Source organism: Lissotriton helveticus, chromosome 6, assembly GCF_964261635.1.
Source record: "Lissotriton helveticus chromosome 6, aLisHel1.1, whole genome shotgun sequence".
NCBI classification, from domain to species: Eukaryota; Metazoa; Chordata; class Amphibia; order Caudata; family Salamandridae; genus Lissotriton; species Lissotriton helveticus.
Window position 1 is genome coordinate 153,813,398 of NC_136067.1, and position 16,999 is coordinate 153,830,396.

The 16,999-nt window shown below is 42.2% G+C and overlaps 1 protein-coding gene across 1 annotated transcript in view; it reads left to right on the plus strand.

The window, feature by feature from the left end:
• The window catches only part of DNAH14 (dynein axonemal heavy chain 14), a 1,144,348-nt gene that overhangs the window by 340,319 nt on the left and 787,030 nt on the right, over positions 1–16,999 (plus strand). The window contains exons 25-28 of the mRNA XM_078647362.1: positions 3,009–3,113; positions 3,207–3,325; positions 6,355–6,429; positions 8,141–8,228. Of these exons, the coding sequence (XP_078503488.1) occupies positions 3,009–3,113; positions 3,207–3,325; positions 6,355–6,429; positions 8,141–8,228 (387 nt within the window). The remainder of the gene's footprint in view (positions 1–3,008; positions 3,114–3,206; positions 3,326–6,354; positions 6,430–8,140; positions 8,229–16,999) is intronic.

Sequence of the window (16,999 nt, forward strand, 5' to 3'; positions counted from 1 at the left end):
CATAAGCACAGGGGCAATAGCTGGAAAGAGGCGAGGTGAGAATGGATCAGCTGGAGATCCTGATTTGACCTTTGCCAGGGCGGTTAAGACTTCATCTAAGGTAAACATAGTGAATTCTAGTGAAAGGGGGGTGGTGGGATCCAGATTGGTGGCTGATTTGTTATCAGAATGTTTTGTATCGTGGACTGGAAAGGATCTATGGATAGATTGGATCTTATCGATGAAAAATGTTGACAAAGTGTCAATCCATTCTTGCGATGGTAAATTTATATTCTGAACAGAAGCGGGAGTAGTAAACTCATTCAATATTTTATAAAGCTCCTTATTGGAGTTGGCGGCTTTATTGATCCTGTCAATGAAATACAGCTTTTCGGTATATCGGATGCTGTCTAAATAGCCTAGATGAATCTGCTTATATTTTTAACGATCTTCTATGGTCTTCGTTTTTCTCCATCTACGCTTGGCATTCCTACTAGACATTTTTACAGCTTTCAAGGCTTCTGTGAACCAGGGTGAGTCTCGGGGCCTAACCTTCACCTTGGACAAAGGTGCTACTGTGTTCATGGCCAATGAGATGGCGTCCTCAACAGCCATTGCCGCATGATCAATGTTTTCAATGTGAGCTAGTGGTGGGGGGTTAAAGCGAGCTGAAAAGGTAGCTAGCGTGACTTTACGCCATGGCCTTCTCCATGTAAGTTCACTGTTGGGAAAAGATTTTTTAGTGTCTATTGGTAGAGAGAATTTTAACAAATTATGATCCGACCAGAGCAGAGGAAAGGGGAATTCCACTCCTACAATGGTTGATTTGGTGAACAGGCTGCGAGGAGCAGGGAGAGTGTGCAGGATGGTTGTCGCTGTAGTCCAGAGCAGGCCGGGCGATGAAGATTCTGTTGGCTATTGCAGATGGTCGTTGCTGAAGAATCGTGTAGGCGGTCACTGTGGGCTGTAGATGCTGTAGCGAAGTGCAGATCTCCAATTGCCGTTTGGCACTGGCTGTCACTGTAGCGAGTCAGGTTCACTAAAGCCTACCGTTGGCAGTTGGTGCTTGCTGCAAGATCTTGTGGTGAATGGGCCCATTAGTGGTCGCCAATATCCCAAAACTTTAGGATTTCTTCTTAATCTTCAAGGAGGTATTCAGATGATTCCCCACCAAGGGTCCAGGGCCTGGGAGGCACCTCTTGGGGATCTCACTCCAGCAAAGGCCAGCAGGGCTCAGGCAGGTCCAGTTGCAGATCCAGGCAGGTCCAATGCAGCATGTTCAGCACGTGGCAGTTGCAGGGATGCCTCTGGATCTTGTTGTCTCCCTGTAGCTCAGAAAAGGAGGCCAGTCAGTTGACCCTTGGAGTCACTTCAGTGTAGGATTAAGGGTGCAGGTCTTGTCTTACCTTTCAGACAGCAGGGCAGGCTGCAAGCAGCAGGGCAGTTCTTCTTCTGTAGTTTCCACAGGTCCAGGAGTGTACTGAAGAGTGGTTATGATGGTCATATTTTTATACCTAATATCCTCTTTGAAGTAGCAGAAGCTTATAGAGTTTTCCCCTTGCAGAAGTGTCTGAAATTTCCTGCCTCCCTGCCCTGGTCCTAGTCTGCCTGGGGCACAATAGGCTAGTGTTAGGTACTTTGTATGCGAGCTGGGCCAGAGCCTTTAAAGTACAAGTGTGGTAAGTGACACCTCTGTCAGGATGGCCCGTTCTGCCAGCACCCAGGCCCTCTATTGTGATGCTGTCTGGGAGGAATACACAAAGACCAACTGCCAACTACTCCTATCCATATGACCCAGGAATAAGCTATAGGCACCAAATGATTAGGACAAGAAAATGCAAACTATCTAAAAGTGGCATTTCCAGAATAATGACTTAAATTCTGACTATACCATTTGAGAGGGGTTTGAATTACAGTTTCCCAGACACCAAACATGACCTGCACCCTCACAAAGCTTGTCACTTTATACATCTAATAAGGTATCCTAATATTATCCTATGGAAAGGTAGACTTTGCAATAGTGAAAAACGAATTTAAGAGCGTTTCACTACCAGGACATACAAAACCTAAAAGTATGTGCCCGACTTTTTAAATACAATGCACCCTGCCCTATGATTGTTTAGGGCCTATCCTAGGGGAGACTTATAAAACGGAAGGTTTAGGCCAGGAAGAAGGTTTATTTGCCAGATCGAAATAGCAGTTTAAAGCTTCACATATAGGCTTTAATGGTAGGCCTGGGACATGTTTTTAAAGGCTACTTAAGTGGGTGGAACAATCTGTGTTGCCGGCTTCTTAATGGCATTTAATAATCAGGCCCTGCATACATTGACTTACAAATAAATGAAATGTGCCAATCAGGTGCAAGCCAATTTCATCATGTTTAAAGGAAACAGCAAATGCACGTTAACAGTGGTTGATAATTGTAAAGTGCACAGAGTCCTAAAAACCAAGAAAGGCAAAAGGTTTGGGGGTGACCCTGCAGAGAGGTCCAAGTCCATCACTTAGGTTTCTATGGGCCTGATTCACAAAAATAACTTACACTTTTGAGTTATTTACATTTTTGAGTAAGTTTACTACTTTTTCATGATTCACAAAATCTGAGTGGAAATTTGCTCCAAAAATATAACTTACATGTCTCCACGATATCAAAGAGCCTGTGGGCTATTTACAAACTGCAAGAGCTATTTACTAATGTAAGTTACACTTTTCAATCATTTACACATGTAAGTTACTCTTTTGAGTAACTTTACACTTGGTTTTTGTGAATCCCCAAAAAGTAGTAAACTTACTCAAAAGTAAAATTACTCAAAATTGTAAGTTACCTTTCTGAATAAGGCCCTAGAAATAAGCTGGGCTAATCCTGTCATAATCTTGGAATTCTTGGAATAAGCTAGGGGTACTATAAGAGTAAGTCGCACAAGAACCTTTGTAAATCAGGCTCTGTGTGTTTCCTTCGCAAGCATCGTGTGCATCCTTTGCTATGAAATCATGCAGTTATTTATTATATTAAACCCTCTTCGTTTTTGCAGGACTACCTGGAAATCAAACGACGGGGTTTCCCACGCTTTTATTTTCTCAGCAACGAAGAACTCCTTGATATTTTGGCTGAAAGCAAAAACCCTAACGTAGTACAGGTAATATTTGGATGCATGTTGCAATTCATTTGAAGGCTGGACCCAACTACCAGATCAAATATGTTTCTCTGCTTGCATGTCTCTCCCCTGCAGCCTCACCTTGTGAAATGTTTTGAGAACATACGCGGGATGGATATACAGAAACAGGGAGCGAGTCTGGCAGAAGTGGTGATGATCAGATCTGCAGAGGGAGAAACCATCCCTCTGACAAAGTACAGTTATTTACATTCCCTATTGAGTCCATACTTGATATGTTGTTTCGAATATTTACTCTGGGGCCGAATCACAGAACTCCTAACTCGTAAAGTTCGGATTTTTCTCAGTTTAGTAGCAGTAAAGTTAGGAATTTCAATTTTACTACTACTAAATGCCTTCTATGAAGTAGTAAGTTTAGGATTTTGTGTCAGATTACTTTTGTGAATTGGGCCCTCAGTGTTCAATATGAATTGCTTACTGAACTGACCTGGTCTTAACAAATGAGACATTATTGCCCTACTCTGAAGGTATTAATTAACTACTATTAACTGGACCCAGCGAAAAGTGACTTTGCCTAATTGGGTGGCAAGTGTATTGGCATTTGTTAACTCCCTATTAAGTAGATAAACAACTAATAAGTAGCAGCAGGTGGACTTCAATTTTTAGGATAACTTCAGACTCAAGGTCATTTAGATTTATTTTTATTTTGGGGATGTACAAAGTGCAGCTACTGTCCAGAATCTCATTGCACCCTTAGATTGATATGTTTTTAGGTTTCCAGGGAGCCTGCGGATAGCTGATGGTGGGAAGACCTTCATCGCTTTGTTTCAACTTCATGAACCCGAATTTGTCTACACTGCCATATTGTTTGGTGTATGTCTCCTTCCTCATATTGTAGTGTACGCATAAACATGCGAGTACATCCCCCAATGAGGCACTCCAAGAAGGATCAAGCAAATTGATTCCAAAGTTTTTCTTTGCAAATTGAAAAGTTTTTTTATTCCATGATAGTTATATCGCGTTTCTCACTGATATTTACGTCATATCAATGGCGATCATTCAATGCATGTATGGTCATGTGTAGATACGAACTCCAATGCATTGGAGTTCGTATCTACAAATGACCATACATGCATTGAATGATCGCCCTTGATATGACGTAAATATCAGTGAGAAACGCGATATAACTATCATGGAATAAAAAAACTTTTCAATTTGCAAAGGAAAAACTTTGGAATCAATTTGCTTGATCCTTCTTGGAGTGCCTCATTGGGGGATGTACTCGCATGTTTATGCGTACACTACATGTTCTACAAATCAAGCGTTGACGGTAACGCTACCCTCGAGTGCACCCATACCTTCTATCATCATTTAAACGTTGTCTAACACGAGCAGTGCACCACCAAGATCCTTCTTTTTGTCCTTCCTCATATTGACATATTAAAACAGTTGGGATCAGGGCTTTAGTTCATTCATTTCCCTGTAGTGAGGTACAGTCTGTGTAGATACTTAAACTGTATCAGTTCCTATCGCTTCAAGATTGCCGCCTCTCTAATGGGCATTAGTGCAAAAGTCCAGTATTCATCATCTAAGGAACCAATGTTAGTTTCTTAGTTTATTGGATGTGCCCAGTATATTAATAACATGGGTTTAATATATTGAGGATACTTTACCTTGTCTGTGGTAATTGGGACATGGTGATGTTGGCCTCAAATGGTCTAAATTTGGAATCTCGTGAAGCAGCTCAGTTATGTGTAAATGGCATTTCTTAGTGGCAAATACGGACGAGCGGAGCCTGTTGAAGACCAGGTTCTTATTGTTTGTTCTGTAGATCACGGTTAAAGATTTACCTGGGTTTGAAGTGGCAATTTACCTCAAGATAGAAATGCCCTGTTGATCCTAACCTCCAAAACCCCCCTAGAGCCTCAACCTGAGGGAAGCAGCTCCTTGTCTGAAGGGGAGTAATTCTTGGTCCAGCCGTTAGGTGACCAGGATGCCATCCAGGTATCTAAGGGCACTTTAGTTTCTGACGGTACCCAGCTGTGGAAGGAGAGTTTCCACCATAAAAGTAGTGCAGGGGGAGGCTTCGCCCATCATCCATAATTCTGTGGTGTATGCGGGGTCTGCAGATGGTACCTACATCCAGTAACTTATCTCTTGTAAATAGGCAGCTCTATAGAGTTCCAACATTTTAATGAATTCCAATGCACTTTATTAGAAAGCTGAAGTTGGCCCAACATTTCATTGTCAAGTGAATCGGAGAGGTGAAAGCCCATGCTTGTCAATTTATAGTATTATTGCAGTCATATCTTTCTTCACTATCATTTTACTTTTTTATAGCAGCAAAACGACTCCATGTAATGTGCGGCAACCTCAGTCCACCTTAACTTTTTAGCCAGCAGAACGTTGCATGCTTTGACATGTTGTTTCACTTTTTATTGTTAAAGTTTGGCCAATGGAATTATGTGGAAATGGAAGACCATATTATGTGGCAAGGTTAACTAAATTATGCCGCAAGAAAATGTGGCACGTTCTATTAGTTCACCATTTTGTAATTGTAAAACACACTAATAGTGTCCGGGCAAACATTTACCCACATTCCTACAGTTTAAATATTTAAACAGAGCGATCAGCAACTAAAAGGTAACCCTTGCTTATGGTCTGCTATTGCGCTGCACCACAAGCGGTGCTCATGGTAGTGACTTTATCAACAGAGTGTGGATTTTATGCAAGTGTGAAGATGTCACAAGAGACGAGGGACCATTTAGAAGCTATGATGTAGATTATATCAATGACAGATATACCAATAAATATAGAAATCCCCTATAGTGGTTGCAAGAGCTTTGTTTAGCAAATAAACACATTTTCAATCTTGAGGACAACATTTTGCCCAGCTGCACGAGCAGTGTGAGAAGTTTTTTGGTCCCAGGAACAAAAGGCAGTTTATTATTTATTGGATGCTTCAAGTACGGATTCATACAACATTTCCAAGTGGAAACAAGTAAACTTTGCAGGCCTAGCATAACACATAGAAGCAGGTGGCACTGTAGGGTCCTCTTAAGTCGCCCTTATCAGTGGCTTTGGTAGTGGACGGGTTTTAGGGCCTGAGCTTGTCTGTGTAGTACATCACTGTCCTGTTAAGGGAAGATACAAGTACACAGATGCTGAGGTTTTTGGAATGAAGCATGAGCTAGAAAGTTTGAGAAAATAAGGTGGCGAGTCACTCAATATTCAATGTTGCCCATTTTCAACCATTATCTTTTAGAAAAGTTCGTGTAAGAGGTTCTGTGGAGCAGTGGCTTGGAAATGTGGAGAGCAGTATGTTCGATATTGTAAAGAGGTATGTATATTTGCCAACAATGTGCCTAAAATGCCATTCCTTCACTAAACTATTTCATGTGACGAGGCTGCACTGTCAGGAAATAATGGAGGACAAGGAACCTTAAATAGCATTATTGTCCAGCCTCGAGGTCGAATTCATTGTTACATGCATGTGCTAGCCTTGTCACCCCAGTGCTCCCTCTCTTTCCTGCCTCTCCTTACTCTTGGCAGTGCCTACTTCGCTTATTGTTATTTTTAGGTCTAGCCTATAGACAGGTTTAAGTGTCTGTTGTCAAAGACCAGTTGTCTACAGTGGTTTTGATTAAATATCATTCTTGCCTTCGGTTCCCTGCTCCTGATTCAATGGTTTTCCTCAATATTGTTATGTTTGTCCCGTCTCTGGCACCTTTCTACGTTACACTACATCTGACTGGATGAGTTGTAGACTTCTACTGCTGACTTAAAAGGGCTCTTCCTTGATTTTCCATTCAGCACTCCATAGGAGTTCATTTCTTCTTTCCTTCCTCTCCCCCGCCCACATCTTCTCCAAAGCACCCCTGCACAAATATAGCATGTTACATCGCATGCTATTACATCGCATTCCTTTACAACGCGGTCGTTACAACGACTGTGTTGTTAGAACGTGATACCTTTACAACGCAAGTCATTAGATCAACTTGCTGTAGGGGGCGCGCTGGATTTAGGATTAGTATAATTTAGTATTCCAACTCCAGCCTGCACAACAGTAGGGAAGGTGTTGGAATCGTAAATGATACTATTCCTTAGAGTAGAGCGCCCCCTACAGTAAGTCGATCTAATGACTTGCGTTGTAAAGGCATCGCGTTCTAACAACGCGGTCGTGGTAACAACCGCGTTGTAAAGGAACTGCGATGTAATGTCTCCCCCCTGCACTGCTCTGTCTTTTTGCTTTTACATATCACTCATCTGGTGTGCCACATCTTGTTTTTTCAGTTCTGTGAAATCCTTTTTTCTCTCCCCGGGAGCCCATGTTGCCATTCTCTTTATGTATGATTACACGCCTCTGCCTCACAGTGCTTCTATGCCTCCTTCCGCATTCTGCCTCCCTTTTCTAAAAATAATTTTCATGTATTTCTTTTCGAGGACCGACAGTAAGTGCTTCCTGCTTGGCTCACATTTGTTGCTGCTACCACGTACTTTATTTTTTATTTTTACTTTGCCATTTTAAAATGGCCATTGGCCATGTTGGGAATGATTAAAAAAAAAGCTAAAATGGCCACTGGTAAGATGTCTGTTTTGTTCAGGCATTCTTAAAAGAAAAAATTATTCCAAATGTCCACTAGGCCCTGGTCAAAATTCAGAAAACACATGTATGTGTGCGCACACGCACTCCTAGTAAAGCGGTTAGACAGGTTTTTACGGCTACAAAATCAAGCTATGCTTTAAATTAATAAGAAAGCGGTCCAGCGAAATTTGCTATGTAAACATTCCACAATAGTTCTGTTGAAAACCCTCCATTGCACCCACAAGGCTGAACAGAACATAGGATTTAAAACTTGGGAAATATTTCCCTGATAGATCTAAATTTTGAAATTGAAAGTTAGGAAATAAACATTTTGAAAATATATGTTTAACGAACCAAATGTTTAGATAACTAAAAGTAAAGCCCAGAAATTGCAGTAGGGGTGAATTTTATTTTATGAAAACATTTGCCTCTATTTACTTAATTTCTGTATATTTGGTCCTTGCAGACTTATGAAATCTGGAGTCGCGGACTGGAACCAACTAGAGTTTAAGAAGTGGGTGCTCGCTCACCCCGGGCAGGTGGTGCTTGTTGTGGTAAGTGCATCCGCTTGCGCATTTGATTGATTATATTCAAACCATTGAAAAGCAGACGAGGTTGATCTTCAAGCTAATTGTTTTGTGATTAACATTTCCATTTGTATAGGTCTGAGAGTTTCATGTACAAGATGCAGGTGTCTGAGAGGTTATGAACTTTGTTAAATTGCACCTCAGTATGTAGCTCAAACACGTGCATTTATACTTGTATATGGAAAGCCTAGGGTAGGTGCACCAAAGCACTTTAGGTTATGGGAGTGAGGTGCTGGGGAATGATGTAAGATTGTGTGCTTCAAATATGGATTCACAACTTTCAGTTCTATTACAGTTCCGGGAATTTTCATTGCATTTCACATATTTAAATTTTTCTTGACACCTAGATTAACTGTTCTGCCTGTAATCAAATGATTTTCAATAAACTGCCGAGGCTGGAATTCAAATCCAAGTCCCCAAGTTTTGGTAGACTAGCCATTAGACTACACCCTCAGTTTAGTGTAACGTTCCTTCAATCTCATGAAAATGGGAAAATAACACAGCATGAAGTACCGCAGCTTTATTTATTAGAAGAAAGAAAAGTTTATTGTTTCAGTTAATTAACACCATAACAATACATTTTGGTCAGTAATGGCAGTTACAGATCACATTTCAAGCAACCTAAATGGCTGTTACGCTCTCAAGATTGCATTAAATTAGCTAATCACGTTTAAGATGGCTAAGTAATTAAAACGCCCTTTATCTGGAGAGTTCACATATTAATAATCATATAGTAGTCAGCTTTTGTCACATTTCAGATTAAATCCAGTCACACAAGTTTGGACATTACCCGAAATATCATTTTCAATTGCTTACTGCACTTGTTAAAAATGTTGCCCCAGAGGTACTACCATAGTGGTTGGAAAAATGTGTTGCAAATCAAGTACTGATTTTTGGCACCCGGTCTTTGAATTTATGAAGCAACTAATGTACTATTAGGTATGTTTGCAGAATGACCTGCCTAATGAAGGTCAATTAAGAAAATCACAATGAATGACTACCCTCGTATTGCCTACAAATACAGAAATGCTGGCCTTCATTCCCAAACTTTTTTAGGGCTCGCGCCTGCGTTGCAGTGCGCAGCCCTGCTTCCGCAGCGAGAGCCTTTTGTATGGGGTTTTAAAAGCTGACCACACGCTCGTGTGTGTGATCATCTTTCGCTGTCTGGCACTGGCTTTCGCATTTTTTTTTACAAAAGAAGGCACACGATTGGGAAAAGGCGGGCGCATGTCCCACCTTCACTACGCCCATTCCCGATGGTGGCTAGCACGCGCCGTAGCGCGTCTTCACCTGCTGCCGCGCTCCCTCCCCCGCTCCTCTGTGGTGCACGCGCACTACTAGTTGTTGACAATAGTGATCGCAACACGATCGCATTCAGTGCCGCTTGTTTTCTTTACTTTTGGTAAAATCGCGGCACCCGCGCTTTACTTTTAACATTAAAAGTAAAGCGCGGGTACTGCGGTTATACCAAAAGTAAAGAAATAGATTTTTTTTCGATTTCTTTACTTTTGGTATAATAGTGGCACCCGCACTTTACTTTTAATATTATAAGTAATGATACCAACCAAACCAACTCAGCCTCTCATGTGTGTGATTAGGTCACTCATGTACCCAGGGCTATGGGATTGATTGTCACTTGAGCTTGGAATCCTTTGTCCACACTCCCTCTTCCTTCTAATGAGTGGTTATTTCAATATTAACTGAGCTGTTTCTTATACACTCCGGTTTGTACTTCAGAATTGGCTGTAAGCATAGCAGGATGAAAATCCTATTGTTATGTTTAGATTTCAGGTTATAGTCTTTGCAGACTGATTCAGGGTGACTGCCTCACTCTGAGTCAATATGGACACTGTCTCTAGTCCTGAACTTTTAACTTACAAGTCACTGATTTCAAGTGTGTTAGTCTAATAGGTTCAATGGAAGCAAAATAACCAAGAAAGCATTAGGCTCTCACAAAAAAGTCCTGGACTGGAAATAGTTTCCGTAATGACCTAGAGGGCGGTGGTCACCCTCAACTGATTCGAAATTTTGCCACAGGCTATTCCTGAGAGAGGACATCGAAGTTTCCAAAATAGATTTAAAATCCCATTTGAGCCTAAGATTCTGTTTAAAATGTTGTTCAAATTGATTTTTGCCTGGTCATCGGAATGCCATATAGGGGACATATTTCCTCTTATCATGTTGACAGTGGCTCCACCCTGGTTTACATCTCATGTGTATGGCAGGTCTTTTACCTCAGGACTAAGTGTTACATGCAATGCAGACTTGATTGCATGTAGCACTTGCTGATATAACTTTGCTTTTGCATACAGATGCTGTGTGTTCAAGGGCAACATACTAAATTATACAAAAAGTGAGGGATGGAATGCTTGAATTAATCTCTGCCACTGGTAATTGATCGGGACCACATCCTAGCCCATCATTATTGTGCACCTCAGTTTGTTTGTCTGGTTCAGGCAGGATAGTTCCCATTGGAGTAGGGTCACAACTGATTTGCAAACAGCTGGGCCGAAACTGAGGTGGCGTGATGTGCAAAATAATGATGAATTTGGATGCTAGGATTGACACCAACAAAAATGTGTGGGTGTAGGTACGCTTAAGCGCAGGTGCTGATGCTTGCATACTTCCAGAGGTCAAATAAGCAACTCATTTTAATATCTCTCCAACTCTTCAGCAAAAAGTCTTAACATGTGCAGCAGACATGTCATGGCACATTTAGGGCCATATGTAGGTAAATATCTTTTACCGATTCTAAGATACCGAATTTTACCTATTCGGTATTTTAGAATTGGTAAATAGTACGTAGCTAATGATGCGGTAAATTTTACCGAATCGGTAAAATTCGGTAAATACCGATTCGGTATTTACCGATTCGTAAATACCGAATCTGTATTAGGGGGTAGACTTACAAGGGTGGCAGGGTGTCACATTGACACCCTGTTGCACCCCTGAATAGTGCATGGGTGCACATGTGGCACACATACATGCTCTAAGGGCATGTATGTCTGCCACATGGCACTGTTAAAAAAGCACAAATTTGCTTTATTAACGGTTTTCGTTATTTACCACCAACTTGTAGTTTATTTACCAGCAACTTGTAGTTGGTGGTAAATAACGAATCCTTGTATGTGAAAAGCACTCACTTGAGTGCTTCCTACATTAAGGATTCGGTAATTTACTGAATCGGTATGTTAAGAATTCTGTAATTTACCGATTCCTTAAGTTACCGATTCAGTAAAATACCAAATCCTACAATCATGCCACCTACATTCCAAATGCCAAATATCGGTCGGTAACGGCCGAAATTCGGTAACTTCGGCCATTACCGACCGATATTGGCGACCTCCATCTGGCCCCATGTCTCATGTCCCCAGTGCAGGCTAAGCACCTTACAGTGGCGTAAAGAAAATTGAAGTCCCCCCCACCCCCCCACAAAGTACATGTAGTGGACCCTCCTCCCCGGCCTGCCACCTACAACGTTTGCTTAGGGGGGCCCCCCCAGCACTGCGGGAAGTAGTGGGCTTTTGTTACGCCACTGGCCCCTCGTTCCACCTCCTGGTTAGTTTAGCAGTCAGGATTGTGTGATGAATGCAGTCCAGGCTCCTGCCCTCACAGTAGAGAAACCTCTCCTGTGAGGGTCTGCGTCAGCAACCTCACCTGGGACAAAGGTTTACAGAGGCGGTTCGTGAAGCATATCTGCGCGGCACTTCACGTCTTCAGCGTCAGCAGATTTCCCATGCTGACTAGAGTTGTGTGTTCTAGTGTGGAAGTTGCGGCCTCCAGGTTGAATCCCTTGTGGTGGTGTTTTCCTGTCAGTTGCCGTCTCCAGCCTGATTAAGGCTTCCCATTTCAGTAGAGACAGAACTTTGTACTCACAGCATCACTAGCAGCAGCCCCGTCTCTTGAGGCTGTGACAAACTGGCAGGTGACACAGGATATTTGTTCTGGCACAGCCTTATGCAACTCACCCAGAACCTGTGCAGAGTGACCTGGAGGACTCCTCAACGACACATTTCAATGCTGGCTGCAGGCTCCTGGCAAGTCAACTTTATATGGGAGGCCCTCACATTGGGGGCATTGTGACTGTCTCCAGCTGGACAGTCTCTTCTTCAGCAGGGCCAGGCATACTGCTTTCCTCTCTCAGAAGGTAGGCAGGCTTCCATTCTCCACAGACAGATCCTCACATTTTTTAATAAAAAGTGCAAACTTATGATGATGTCCCTTCACCTCTGGGAGACTGGCTTTCAGACGGAAATGAGCACTCATTACAAAGCAGTTATTTTAAAAACAGATCTTCCTGCGACAATGAGAATGGCTCAGAAAGGTGCTCCCCCTAGGAGTTGGAATGAAGCATCTATAGTAGTGTTTTATAAAAAAGGTAAACCCGCGAATATGCCGGGTTCCTACCGCCCTATTTCGCTTTTGAATGTGGATGGGAAAATCTATTAGAAGATATTGGCTAACAGGCTGTCTGCTGTTATCTCCGCACTTGTTTCTACCATACAACATGGGTTTATTCTGCATCGCAGAACGGCAGAACATGTCCACCGGGTGATTACTTTATTTGGTTTTGTTAAAGTTACTCGGGAGCCATTATGTTTAAATTTATTAGACGCCGAAAAGGCCTTCGACCGGGTCTCATGGTGCTTCTTATGGGATGTTATGAGGCGGAGGGGCTTCGGGCCAGAGTTTATAACATCACTTCAGACACTTTATCACCAACCTACTGCCTGCATTAGCACCATGGGACTCGAGTCTGAGGTGGTTCAAATACAGAGGGGTACTAGGCAAGGATGCCCCTGTTCTCCCCTTTTATTTTCATTAAATATCGAGCCATTTTTGAGAATGCTGGAATCTAGCTCCAGGATTTATCCTGTGGTTATACAAACTTATCAGTTTAAGGTCCTCACCTATGCGGACGATGTTGCTGTAGTGACGCCGAGTGCAACAGTAGCGATGGAGGAGATTGAATATTTAGCTGCAGAGTTCGGTGCAGTTTCCGGCTACAAGTTGAATGCGGCCAAAACCCAGCTATTATGCGCTAATATGGTGAAGTATTTTGACCCGAGGGTATGCGAAGAGGCTACTTATTTGGGAATCAAGTTAAGGGTTTCTACAACGGCCCTAGTCAAATCAAATTGGGAGGATCTTTTAGTGGGGGTAAGGAAACAGCTAGACCAGGCGGAATGCCTACATCTTTCTTTAGTGGGGCGATGTAGTTTATTAAAAATGATGATACTCCCGCAAATATTGTATTTTTTTAGGTGTGTCCCTCTAGAAATTTGTTTGGCACAGCTTCAGGTGCTATGTATGCGCTTTATGTGGGCTGGGGGCAAGGCCCGTTGCGCCGGGCGATATATGTTTTTACCAAGAAAGTTAGTTGGATGGTCGGTACCAGATTTTGTTCTGTATTATTACGCTTGCATGATTCAAGGTATGAATGTTTTGTTAACAGGGACAGCCCCCGTGAATAGGGCGGAATATCCGTCTATATATCAGATGTTGTTGGGTGTGAAGGCTAAAAATTGTTTGTTCCTGTACCAAGAGTGGAGTTATTACAAACGGACAAGATTTAAGGTTTTGGCGGCTGCATATAAGACTTGGAGAACATTAAGGGGAATGCTTGGCTTGGATAAAATGTCTTGGTATACACCATTGGCATCCTCAACATTCTTACCAATTGACTTATGGGATGGAGTGGTGTATAGATGGAGGCAAAAAGGATTAAGGGTGGGGGGTGATCTCTATAGTGATGGCTGTATGAAATCTTTTGAACAACTCCACGAACAATACCAGCTCCTCAGGGAGAATTTTGTGAAGTATTTGCAGATTAGGAATTATTTGTCGAATAATGGGGGAATTTTTCAAGCTAACCCCTTGATAGAAGATAATATGAAAGCTGCAAAGATAGGTGTGCTGTATGGTCATATGTTAGGTACTAAGGTGAATGATATAAAGCAACAAAATTCTAAATGGGGGTGTAAATTGGGGAGGCAGGCTATACAGATAGAAATTTCTTTGGAAATGGCTATACATCTCTTCCTGTCTGCAAAGTTATCGGCACAGCATTTCAAATCAATTTTTAACTTATATTACACACCTGATAAGGTCTCAAAATGGCAGGGGGATGCGATAGGGAAATGTTTCCGGTGTGGATATCCATCTGCGGATGATCTTCATATTTTTTTTGGGTGTCCATCGTTAACATGTTTATTAACACATGTGGAGAAATGCTTATCTGCTATTATTGGTACTCCATTACAATTAAGTGCAACGCAGATTCTACTAGATGTAGAAATGGGGTCAGTAGCGACTGGCATATTACAGCAACATGTTAATTTAATATTTTTAGCTACAGCTGTGTACCGGCTTATTATAGCCTCCTTTTGGTTACAGCAGGAACCGCCTTCTTTTGAAATATGGAGGGCACGTTTCTTTGCAGTATACAATATGGAGCATAGCTTATATGCCCTTAAAGGGCATCAAAAAAAGAAGCTGGGCGAGCAAATCTGGGGCAGTGTTACCTCTTATCTCGAATCCGTAATCTGATCCCCCATCCCATACTTGGTGGTTAATCATTTCTATCCTCTAGAGCCTTACTTTTTTGATTGCTCCCTTGCAATTAATCGAATTTATGACTATGGGATTTAATGTTTAACTTGCCTTCTATGTTATTCGTTTGTCTTATGGCTATCAACTCCTGTGTGCTGAATTTTTTTTCTTTTTCATGGTTTTGTATCAATTGTTATCAAGTGTATATGTGATGTGCTATAATGACTCACTTCCTACTAACTCATGTATTTTAATAAATTAAAAAAAACAAAGCAGTTATTTGAGCACTCGGTGGAGCACTCCCTTCCATGTTCAGCTTCGAACCGGAGTGAAGTGGGATGATTTGGGTACAACTTTTATCTACATTTTCCAGAGGGAACATATGGATCACAGTCTTTGTGTCGAGCCATGCACCATATGCCTGGTGTAACTGCAGCTATCTTTAAAAGATTTCTTCACCTGGCTGTCCTCCACTTCCTTTATGTTGTAATCATGGATAGGCAAAAGGGCAGGTCTGACCTCGAAGCTTCCATACCTTAAACAACAGGAAAAGACGTTCCACTGGTCGATACCATCTACCAACTGGAAGTGCTCCGGAAGAAGTATCGATCAGCAGCTCCTTGCTAAACAAAGACTTCATGGAATTTCTAAAGGTAGCACTGTGTCAATGTTCCTCACTTCAGAGCCGCACCCTCCAGTCACAGTAATGCAAGCAATACACTTCCACTGTCTGGGGAAGCTGTCCTCATTCTCCATTGTGTGCTACGGTAAACCAGAACATCCAAAATGGATCTCACAGAAGCATACATACATAGAGTCCTACAACTGCACAAGTGCCACACATACACTACGCAAGCACTTTAAGTACATGCAGGATGTCAGCGCGAGGGATAGGGTATTATAATAGTGGCACTTTACTTGAGAGGGCCAATAGACTACACTCTCACTGACTCAGAAAAAAAGATCTTATCACACTGTCAACTTCAAACACTGTATGCTGCCCCCACCGTTTTATGCACTGTACCCAGGACTGGGACAGTAGTCATCTGTCCATAATTCGGGCACACTTGGTGCTTCACCTCAGGTCACAAAAGAGATCCTAGACCTTGCTTAGCCAGGGATAGCCCTTGGCCTCTTCGAACCTACTAGACTAGTGTAGCGCCAGGGCCAAAATAAAAGTGACAATACCAGCTGTACACACAGTCAAGCGCCCATGATAGAGGAACACTCTCCGATATTGTGCAGTGGATATTTCTATCCCAGCATCCATCCATATACAAGTTGCACTACCCTTTGAGTGCAAAAAACTCCCACGGTTCTTCAGTGACGCCGCACCTCTCGTGTGGGATCCTGATCTTCTACCATAGGCAGACCCCTGGTGACCTGGGTAGATAGCACGACTGCATAGTCTGTATATACAGTGGCACTTTCTGCCTGAGGGGCCTCAAAGACCTGGAGACCCTTAGACATACACTCAAAGATTGCACCTGCAAAATGCAGGTGCACACTGAAAAATTGTGCACATACACTTTTGATGGATGCCGGTTATATTACTGAGCCCAGTGAGAAGGTATGCAGGAAGCTGTTCGATACCACAGACAGATGTCCTCATACTTGCAATTGCAAGATTGATTTTATTTTTTGTATGAACCCAACTTTTTTTTTTTTTAAAAGAGAAATGCAGGAAGCAGGAAAATTTACCCAGCTCAGTGTTTAATACTCATTTCAGCCTACACAATATGAGGCTGAACTCCCTCAGCTAGAGCAGCAAAGAGCAAAGGCTGCAAACAGAAGGGGTTTTCAGCTGAAAAATAACTGAAACAAAGGGGATCTTTGAAGCTTTGGGTTAGAGGGACACTAAACCACAACTTTACTCACCAGTACACTAGGAACCATATCCTGCAAATCGTTCACCCTAACTTGATTCCCTCCACACTTGAGGACAATGCATTCTGAAGTGCAAGATCTGTGAACTTCTAGCAATTAAAGAGCTGCCTAGTTGTTTATTCACAATACTTGACTTCACCTCTGTGCACTGCCTGAGCTTGCAACTGTTTCCTTAAAAAAGCACACATGTAGCTACCTTAATAATGTAAACTTCAAAAGTGATTCTGGGCAAAAGAGACTTACCAGGAGTTTAGAGCTTCATTCATTCAGTTCCATCGTACAGCCAATCTGACGTTCTG